The sequence below is a fragment of the Falco cherrug genome, chromosome 8, assembly GCF_023634085.1.
Source record: "Falco cherrug isolate bFalChe1 chromosome 8, bFalChe1.pri, whole genome shotgun sequence".
NCBI classification, from domain to species: domain Eukaryota; kingdom Metazoa; phylum Chordata; class Aves; order Falconiformes; family Falconidae; genus Falco; species Falco cherrug.
The window spans coordinates 24,744,628-24,755,683 of NC_073704.1; the positions used below are offsets into that span (position 1 = coordinate 24,744,628).

The following is an 11,056-nucleotide window of genomic DNA, read 5'->3' on the forward strand; positions in this document are numbered from 1 at the left end:
GGTTTAGACCTCTACTGATCCCCTCTGAGAAGGCCTTATCTGTGTAGCACTGTGCCTGGGTTTAAGTGTAGACAGACTGTATAGCTGATTCTGTATGAAGTTATATCAGAATTATTTCTGTTCATGGCAGAGATGACGCAAAGTCCAGATGAACTACCTATTGCTGAGAGGTAACTGCAATAACTGACCACACAAAGAAACAGCAGCTAAAGTCAAGTAACTACATTCCATTAAGAAAACAGCCTCTGAAATGATGATTCCAGCTTCTCACGTGTTGCCTGTAAACTTCTGGATAGATCACATCATTTATCAGTGTTTCCTCATGAGAAGAGCAGGTAGCACAGCTTCCTTTCTCCTACTCATCATATGACCAAGTTACTTAAAAATATTGTTCTTGAGCAAGCATTGAGAAATAAGAGTATGAAACATTAGACTTGGTCAGATCTTCATATACAACTGAAAGACATAATTTTTATCCAACTCAACTCAGATAAATGCAAAAATATGCAAAGATGTTCCACAAAAGAATTAACCCATCAGCTGTGTTGTATTCCAAATAAATGCAAAGATTAGGAAAGAAATGACATCTTGTGATTACAGATTCTAGTGTAGAAAAATTATATAAAAGACTCAAAACAAAAAAGGATAAAGGATATAAATCTTTGGTAACAGTAAGCTTAAAATGTTTGCAAAGGCTTAGTCTCAAAAGAGATTCCTTCAAGATAACGAAGCAAGCTTCAGTAATCCAATGAAATTATTTTTAAATTAACATTACTGACAAAAAATGCATTTCTGTGAATTCAGCATAATTAATTTGTTTATAGCTCAGGTTTAGGAAACAAACCTTGAAATCAATTATTTTTAAATCCAATGCCTGATTTCATATAAGGGTCTTTTTATGACTCTTACAGGGCCCCTGCTATGGAGATTCATATACAAAAATAAGAGATTTTATGTTACAAGACAGTTCTCAAAAAACACGGTAGGATGACTGAACAATGCAACTCTGTGCATCTCTGCCACTGTTTTTTCTCAACATGCAAAATCCATTCAAGGTATTACCCATCTGTTCTGCACTATTGCTTTACTCTTATATTGCTGTTACTCTCAACAGGCTGTAGTGAAAATCTCAGTGTTACTTCAGTGAAAAGGGGTAGAAGAGACATATTAAAACTGGCTATTTAAAAAACCAAATCATCAGCACCTCCAGAGCAATGGATAGCTCACTTTCCACTGTCACTTTCTGAGTGCAACTTTTCCATTTCTTTTAAAAATACACGGAGTAGTTGCAGTGTGAAAAGCTCTTGTGAGAGAAAGAGAAAGCTCCTTCTTGACCACTAGTTTTGGCAGGTTAAGAAACAGAAAAGCAAGCAAGTTCCTACTTTATGATCAAAGCTATTCTAGGGAGCCTGATGCCCAAACAGTGATTGCACTTGGAAGGATCAAAGACAGATGCCTAGTTCACCTAAGCAGACTGCAGCAGCACAGCGCTTACGCACTTCAGATGAGGATCTTGTATTAGAAGTGCAATTCAAAGGCACCAGTAAAAATCTCACTTATCTCTTTAGGTTCTCATAATATAATCACAACACAAATGTGATCTTACGTTAAACATACTGCAGACAATCATACCTTTAAGATTTTTTCCTTTTGCTTTGCTATGTTCAGTTTTTCAGAGAGCTGGCTGAAAGATAAATTGGAGGTTTCAATGTCTTCACGCATCAGAATGTATGGATGTGCATTGCCTCGAAAAACAAAAAAAATAAGCTGATTGTCACTGCATTTTTCCTCAGCTAACTTCTAAGTACAAGCAAAATTAAAAGAAGCTAGGCTTACATTGACTTTTTCATTTTACTTGAGCAAGCCTTCATATTAAACAAGCAAAAGAAGCCCAATTTTGAGCTTAGAGACAATGCAAGACTAAACCAGCGATAAAGAATGTACATGTACTCTTAAAAATAAAAGCCAACCACTTTGCTAGTATTTATGAAAACCAGGAGTGTTAGGCTAGTGTGAATAAATATTTAATGAGCATGGCAGATTAACACATGGTTACTTTGACTCTTTTCTCTTATTTGTGCAATACAGTCAAACAGTGGAAAATTATCCATCAATGACTATTTCATTTGAAAGAGAATTACCTGCTTATAAAGCATTGTTATCCAGTAAGATCAGCATCACAAGACTCATCTAACATAAAAGACATATAACCATAGCACTCACATCTAGAACAACCTGAGCTAAATTTATTAACAGATAATTGTAAAATTAAGATGTAACAATTTTGGTTTTAATTCTAGTGAATGACTTGAACCCATATTTTCATAACTTTTATTGGCTTCAGTGTAAGCAGGCTCTACCTCTAAAGAAAATCTCACCATTTCTTAAACAGGATAAAGAGAGACCTCAGATGTGTTGCATTTTATAAATAAATTTTGAAACGGCACATTTGTGTTAAATCTCATGTTCACAGAAAAGTATGATACTGCTTTGAGAGATGTATATTGTAAAAACTGAAGCAACGAAGTCAGAAGTACTCATCAATGCAACACAGCATGAGAAGAAATAATGTGCAAACTGCAGTACATACCTCTATTAGCATTCAGAGCGGCTAACTGCGATTTCAGTTTTGCAATAATGCTGTTTTGAAGCTCTATCTTTTCCTGCTGTTCATGTATTTGCTGCATGTAGTTTTCCGTCTGCAAATATAATTTAATTAGCATTAATCTTATTCTGTTTTGACTAGGGGTCTCCTATTTGGCATGTAAAAAGCAGCTCTGATTTTTAAAGATAATTGTAGTTGTGGACCTCTGCATGAAATTCCAACTACAGTTGCCTTTGGCAAGTCCTTATTTTTGAGACTGCACTGATTAGAAAAGGTATTATAGGAAATAGATCCTGATTTTCTGTACCTGTTTTAACTGTGACAGTTGTAAAGGATAAGATAACTTTTAAGTTAGGATTCTTCATTCATAACCATAGAATACATCAGGTTTAAAATTAGAATTTTAGTATTTTTTAGAATGCTGGTCAGTTACTTTATCTATGGAAAGATAAATTTTTCTTCCCTCATATTTTCTAACAAATAAATTATAAAAAAATAGGTTTTCAAAGAGATTTTTAATTGGAAAACCATGACATCGCCTATTCCATACAACAGGTATTTTGCAAGTAACTTTGCCTATGAACAGAGTTTTATCTGCTCCTTTGAATGTTGTAGGCTTGTTCTGCCTAACCTAGAAAACAGCAGGGCAAAGCAAGCAAGTGGCCCCATTCTTCACCTAGCTGTACTCAATCTCATGCTACAAACAGGCCACACAGAGCCTAGTAAGACTGCTGACATTTAACCAAAGTGCGTAAATATTGTTAGAAAGCCAGTTAATTAAACAAATGGTCAGGTGGCAGGAAGATACTAATATTAAAAACCCATTATTTCATCAGCACATGCCTAATGTTGCAGTTACAGCAGTGCTAAAAACAAGCAAGAAAACTTGTGAAGTCCCAGCAAGGAAACTTACAGGAATGCACTGAATTTTTCTGAAATAAAGAATATGTCTATTACTGAACAGGTCATGAGCTGGGACAAGACTAGGCATTGCTTTTATGTTTATTCATAGTTTATCCATACTGCTATCTAATTCTCAAATCTCAGTCACATTTAAATTCCACACACCCCTACTGTCCAATGTGTTTGTCTGTAAAGCAGGCAGGGAAAAAAAAATCTACAAGCAAAATTTATTTTAAAAGGCCAGGTAGTAGTTGTACTATGAGAGTTTATTAAAAAAAAAAAGTGATCAAAGAGCAGTACACTCCAGCAGCTATAAGAGACCTCATGAAGCAGAAAAATCACTGAGAACCAAATTGAAAATGTACAACAGCAATGTCTTGTCAACACTTCTGTACAGAGCACAGACATGACAGCTAAAACAGACAGAAGAGAAGATGCTTTTGACAGCCAGTGTGCACAAATTATTCCTTGAGTCAGATGGCAGCAACAAGTTACCAACTAGAAGATCTGCATGACAACCAACCATCCATCTGTATCAAACACCATCTGGCCGAGATGACTCTGGCTTCTGTGTGCTTGACATGGCTCCCAGCTCTAGAGACTGGCAAAACAAGTGGCCTGTCGGTAACTTAAGTAGTAAACTGTTAACAACAGAATGGTGGACAATCCAACAGTGTGTGAAGGCCACACAATGAACAGAAGAAGCTACCAGAGTAAAGCATGTACAAAGATAATTAAAACCCCAGGAGTTTGGTGCAAAAAACCTGAATAACACCACAAACAAAAACCACCCAACTAATTATAGTATCAACTCTTCTTGAAAAAATACTTTTGTTCTCTTTTGACGTCATGAAATCCAACTACTGGAAGTTTGATTAGGACAAAGAACTGAACTGGTAGTAATCCTTTATAAAAGGCTTTTGATTTTAATTTCTGAACCAGAGGCAATGTAGAGAAATCTTGCAAGCATTTAATTCAGTTAACACTAATGATTTCAAACACTTCTCTGGTTTTTCTTCCACAGACTTTAGAAGGGCTATCTGACCTTGTACTTGATGTCTTGTTTCTTGGGCAGAGGTTTCTTTCATGTACTGTTACATGACTCAGGAGTATTAACTTGACGGGCTTTCCTTCAAATAATTAATTGCTCATCCTAAGAGAAAAAATTTAAGCAATTCCCAAACATTCTAAAATGTGTTACCTTTTGTTAAGTCAGCTGCAATTTCAGCACAAAATGCGCTGACATGCTAGTGGCGCTTGCTAAGTACAGGAAATGCTACACGTGCACCAGCACTGCTGCAACAGACTATGAATGGAGACAGACTGCACAGTGGATGATTGCACCCATGACTGACTTGATACCTCTTCCATAGCACCTTAGCTAATTTATTTTGCCACACAAGGGGATGGTAAGATTGTGCCCACATATCAGAATATTCTCTAGTAGACCTTTCACTGCTTCCAATTCTACTGCTGCGCCCATAATGTGACACCGAGTATGGTTCATCTGCCTCTGAACAAACTCCTAGCCTACCAGTTCTATGGAAGTATCAGAAAGTCCTGTAGAATCAAAAACATTCAAGCCTTCCTATACCAGAGGTCTGTTACATTGCTGTGCAGAATATGCACAATAAAATTAGTATGACAAAGCCCAAAACTGATAGCTTTGCAATATGCTGGCATACATGATGGGAAGTTCTAGAAGAGTTTTGTCTGATGTATTCTACAACAGACTAAGTAAAAATTCAAAGGTGCTCCTTACTGCTCAGAATGCCTCCAGAATCTTTGTTACTTCATAATTAAAGAATTGTACAGATGATTATTTTTTAAAAATCAATACTTATTCTAATAATTTCAAGGTAAGTTTGCTGTAAGATTTTCAACATAGAAACTCTGTTGTCCTTGCACAGTGCTTAAGATATTAGAGTCTTTAACCTTTACATCAAGTAAACTAGTAATTCATATGGCATATCTTCCTATTAACACAAAAATTACTTAATTGAAGCCACTTACATTAATAATTTAAGAAGTAATTTTTCAATAAAGCAAATTAAATTTCAAGAAGAACTTGAAAAAGTACTTAAATCTAGGTGAATTTTATATACATCTTTGCTGTTTACATTAAAAGACTTCTTTAATCCTCCAAAACAGACAACACTTTTCTCACCTTTAAAACTACAAAGAAATTGAAGGTTGAAAACCTGAAACCCACCTACTACATTCCTAATGAGTTACTCTGTAATGTACTGGCCTGGTTTCATAATGGCCATTTCCAGCTTTAACAGATGCACTAAAGTGCGCACAGCTAAAGTGAAACTGAAATCTACACGTACCACAACCCTCCACCTAAAGGATGGCTTTAAAGACACAGTTCAGAACCCAACCCAACACATACTTTTTGCTGTAGTTCTTTCACAGCATGGTCCCTATCCATGCACGCTTGTCGATAGGCTTCATAAGCTTTGTTAAGCTGCTCTCCAATGTTTTTGTCCATAATTCCCAATGCTGTTTCATCACTGAAAAGATGGTCAAGTTAACAGACCTGAAAAGTAATCAGAAGGAAAAGGGAAGAATGCTAAGAAACAGAAGTACGTAACAAAAACATATATAACATGACTTGTATTGATATCAAATACAAGTAAAAGGTACAGTTATGTTTGAGCATTAACTCACACAATAGTTTGAACTATAGTTCTGCTCACCTCAATATTTAATTTTATGTCCAGGGACAGGTTTAAACAAAAGCCAAATAAAAGCAGGTTAACTCCAAATCAAATTCTGGATATGCAGAATGTGTAAAAGTTCGTGTAATTACAGAGCTTGAGGACTGAGACTTAAAATTGGTGCAGATCACCAGTTACCTGATTTTATGACATTTCCAACAGTTTAATGGTTACTGAATTGTGAAATAACAGGTAACATTAGCAAACAAACCAAAAGAAAACAGAGCTTTCGGCATTAAGCAATAAAGAGATAAACGATCAGTAATATAAGGTCACATAAACCTATCCTATTCTAGGCCATATTTGAAAATGGCAACATAAGCAACACTACAAGGTAAATCAAAACATTTTTATCTAAAAAATCAGTAATATCAGCTAGGAAGAATTAGCAAGACTCAGACCTTTTCACACAATACTATCAAATTTTTACAATCTGCGAACACTTTCAGTGACAATTCCTGAAACTACAGCTCATGAACTTTGACATGCAAGACTACAACACTATCAAATGTCACAGACTTCAATTTCAACACAGAGCGAACTTTGCAAACACAGGTCCTTTGCTTCTATAGTAATATGTTACATGAATTTTAAGACTAAAATTTATTGTAATGTAAGCACAGTAGAGGACAGGTCAGTGAAGTCTCAAAAACCCCCGAACCCCAACGTACCAGCATTAAGGAAAAAAAAAAAATATCAATAATTCACATCTCTCCTGATGGTTAGTTCACAGTACACAGTACGGACAGCCACTATCATCTCTCACTATCTTTTGGGATTACGCATAAACCACAGATACTATTAAGGAAAGTGGTGCAGTCAGAACAGGACAAGCCAAGCAAGAAGGGTAGGAGGATAACTTTTCTTGAACTCTGGTCAAAATTCTAAGGATTGCACCTTGAAGCTTTTATTCATGTTTTCTTGCTCTTAAATATCTTCCATATCATAGAGCTTGAATACAGAAATGTGGTTTGACTTTCGTAGAAGGTGCAACAGACTACTGTATGGATGTTGCACCTCTTTTGTCCCGCAAATTTTATTTTAATGATATGTGCATATTGCAAAAGCAATTGTATCTCAACTTCGGGATGGCTGTACTTTAATGGCGGCAAAGTGAATTCTTCAACAGCTTGGAATCACTTAGAGATCCTTTGATGTAACAAGTATTACTGAAATCCAAGTTTAGAAGTTTTGTGTAAAACACCTACACTGTTTCATTGGAAAGCTGTTTTTATTTTGTTTTGTTTGTTTTCCTAAACACCAGTTCAGTGGTTTATAATCTCAGGTCCATGCATACGGTCTCAAAGCACTGTTAGTAACACAGGCTACTTAATTCACCCCTTTCCTCCCCCAAAGAGTAACCTTCCACTAACTGGAATATCCATTCTAATACCTGGGCCACATCTTTAAACAAATGGGTAGGCTTTTCTTTCAGTTTCAAATGAAGGACTGTTTTATGTAGTTCAAGGAATAAAATCAGCTGACTGCAGGAGCTCCTATTAAACTGCACAAGAGTATTGCTATGGCTGAAAGTGATTGAAAGTGTGCTCTCACATTCTTTATAAACCTGCAGAGTTTGCACCTACTTTGATTTTGTACTTTTAATTCTCCAGAGACGCTTGTAACAATATACCTAGTAAATGGCAATGTCCTGTAAATATAAAAGGTTAACTTCAAAAAATGAGTGCAGTGGGATTTAAAAGAGGATGTTCAGCTTCTAATAGAGGGAATGGGGTTCAGCTCCATATGACTCACATTTCATAGCAAATGAAGGCATTAATTTCATTCACTCAAATTCAAATCTTGTTTTGAAAAACAGTATTTAAAATTTATACCCAGCTTCCAGCCTTTTACTTACTGATTGATTGAGACTGGGAGTATTAACAAAGAGTTCTGCTCTTATCTGGACTGCCAGTACCAAAAATAATTGATCCAACAAGCAGAACTGTAGCACTGTACCTGATTTTCTACTTGGTAGGGAAAAACAAGTAGAATGGTAACTAATTTGCTGGTAGGTCCCTAAAGTCCAGATTCCATGTAACAAGAAATGGGCAATAAAAGTCATTACTAGTGACACTTTAAGATGGAACTGCAACTAGAAGAGTTGGTCGTATATTCCCCCATATCCTAGACACTAATTTCTTCTTCTACCTCACCCTTCCCCTTCTTCCAGTGCAACCAGCCTTACTGTAAACTGTACGAGTAAACAAATCCAGCTTAAAACTACATGCTAAAGGTATTTTTGCTGCATTACTTTTAATGCAGATCAGCTTCACAGACCACTTCAAATGGCATGATAACACAGGGAAGCCAGCACCGGAGCAGAAACCATCAGCAAAAGGCGGAGAGAACTCCTGTGTTCCATGGCAGCGTTGGCCTTGGAATTGTAACATGGAGTCGGGTTATGTAACGGTGACGCAAGGCTGCACTGCCACGGAAAAGGATGCTCCTGCCTCCCCCCATCTCTGGCCATATATTTTTTCCACGTACTTGTACTGGTATTAGCATTTGTATGCTACACAGTTGAGTATGCCAAAGTAGCTCCCTACTTCCTCAAAAAAGCAACAAACCCCCTAAAAAAAACAACCCCCAAATTAAAACTGGAGCTAGCTCCCTGCGAGGCTGCTGGAGCCCTACTACCAACACAAGGAGGCAGTGGGAACATGAGACTAGCCGTGGGCAGGACTGCAGCAGTCTAGATTTAGATTGGATTAAACTACTCTGTAGTCACACCCAGAACTGCCTGCTGCTGGAATAAATAACTCTTCTTATGTTATCTCATATCCAGAACTCCTTGTAGTTAAGAAAAACTGGCTTCTTTTCCTGCTTCTCCTCCATAGGCATCAATATTTATCAGGGAATTTGACAACTGTTCCTTGTCATTTACTCTCCTCCTTATATCCAGTTAGGAGGAAAAAAGCCAATCCCCTAACAACTCCAAAATAAAAACCCCAACCCCCGAAACAAATATGCCCACTATTTTAATCAGGCTTAGCTATGCTGCATCCCATACAGCAGCTGGAACATATTCAGCCCAAGTTTGACAACCCTGATCTTTAGCAAACTGACACTCTAGATATTCTTCAGATCCTAAAGACTTTCAAAATTATTAACAGCAATATGTAGTCAGAACATATGCAGCAATAAAACCCGCTGCGTTTATGCTAACAGGGACAGAAATAGAGAAAGAGATTAGCTCCACAGTTTGTCTGATGGGGGTGTGTGGGGTGTGTGTCCTGCAAATGTGAGTACCTGTGAGCGCTGTGTTGCCAGAGCTCAGGCAATGAGAACTAGAATTTCATCTTTGAGTAAACACTTGGAACAGTGGAAAACAACTGGGTATAGCAAATGTAAGACAAACTTTTTAGTAAATAAACTCAATGAAACCCGCAGATGCTCTTAAAATACTTGCTTCAAATGAGAAACATTTTGCTGATGGGGGGGGGGGGGGGGGGGAAGCAGCAGTAATACCAGTTTCTGAGTCAAGTGCCAAAAAAGCCCCAACATAAAGATGAGCAACATACTGCTTCATACATCCTGAAATCCCAGCTCCACAGATCACTACAGAGGCACATTTTCAGCTTTCATAGTGCCTCAGAAACACCTTAAATTTTGAAAAAAACAAGGTTTTAGCTAATCATGTGTATACACACATTCATTCATACTACACATGCCTACCTCTCACAGGTTCATATAACACAGATGCCATCCAGAAGCAAGCACTTCTCTACATTCTACTTTCAAAACAATTTCTTCAGTGGAAATATTTTGTAAATTACACTGCCACCATCTCGGGAACTGGAAACCTGTTGAGGTAATCTTTTCTGAGACTGAGCGCTCACTGCACTTGTGTGGGTTTGTGTTTTGTTCTTTTTTGTCTAACGGACAAAATTCCTGCTTTGCCCGGCTGCGGGAAGAGCCGGAAACCCAGCAGGAGCCCGACGGCAGAGCAGGGCCGCTCGGGGCGCAGCTAGCCCCCGCGCTCCGGCACCGGGAGGGGATTACCGGGATTACCGGCCAGCGGGGTTCCACGCCCCCCCCCCGCCCCCCGCCCCTGCGGGTCCCCTCCTCCCGCTCCGCCGCTGGCCGCCGGCGATCGCCACCCGCGAGCGAGCTCCCCCCGCGGCCCGCCCGCAGCGGCGGGGGTGCGTCACCGCCCGGCCCTTCCGCGGGCACCGGGCGCGCCCCCTGCCCCGCTCCCGCAGCCGGGCCAGCGGCGCCGGGAGGGGGGCCGGCGTCCCCCGGAGCGGATGGCGGAAGCGCGGCAGGGCCGAGGGCAGGGGCGGGCGGGGAGCCCACCGCCAGGCGCCAGGGCCGGCACCCAGCCCCCGGGCCCGGCGCCCGCCGCGCAGGGGAGGGGAGCGGGGTTCAAAGCGGCTCAGACTTACGAGCGCCTCACGCAGCCCGCGGCCGCTCCCGGCACAGGGCGCTCGCTGCTGCCTGAGCGCCGCAACCCAGGAACCAGAACCGACTTCCTGCGGCGCCTCTCCCCGCCCCGTGACGGGGCGCCGTGCCGCCGGCCGGGCCGGGCCGGGCCGGGGCGGGGGCAGCGCCGGGCTGGCTGCCGGGCACGGTGCCGGCTGCCGGGCACGGTGCCTGCCCCGCCGCACGGAGCTGGCCGCCCCCGCGCCGGGCGGGTCTTTTCGGCGCTCTCCGTCCGCCTGGCGATGCCTGGTCTGCCTGGCCGCGGGCGGGCACCCCTCAAGCGGGGTCCCTGCGGCTGGTGGCTTCCGCGGGTCCCTTCCTGTCAGTGTTTCCGTGATTCGGCGTGATTTGTAAATACCAGGACTTGTATGTGTAACGTAATTATACTTTTCACGGCCAG

The 11,056-nt window shown here is 40.5% G+C and overlaps 1 protein-coding gene across 3 annotated transcripts in view; it reads right to left on the reverse strand.

Annotated features, from left to right (window-relative positions):
- The window catches only part of TANK (TRAF family member associated NFKB activator), a 29,901-nt gene extending 19,045 nt beyond the window's left edge, over positions 1–10,856 (reverse strand). Inside the window, exons 1-5 of one of the 3 annotated variants that reach the window (XM_055718574.1) lie at positions 10,620–10,852; positions 9,910–10,037; positions 5,904–6,050; positions 2,591–2,699; positions 1,633–1,745 (exon numbers count right to left, since the gene is read on the reverse strand). In XM_055718574.1, coding sequence (XP_055574549.1) covers positions 1,633–1,745; positions 2,591–2,699; positions 5,904–6,002 — 321 coding nt within the window. In that variant the 5' untranslated portion in view covers positions 6,003–6,050; positions 9,910–10,037; positions 10,620–10,852. Of the gene's footprint in view, positions 1–1,632; positions 1,746–2,590; positions 2,700–5,903; positions 6,051–6,210; positions 6,297–9,909; positions 10,038–10,619 lie in introns of those variants that run through there. The other 2 variants (XM_055718575.1, XM_027810680.2) reach the window with 2 other exon arrangements.
- Positions 10,857–11,056: the final 200 nt, after the last annotated feature.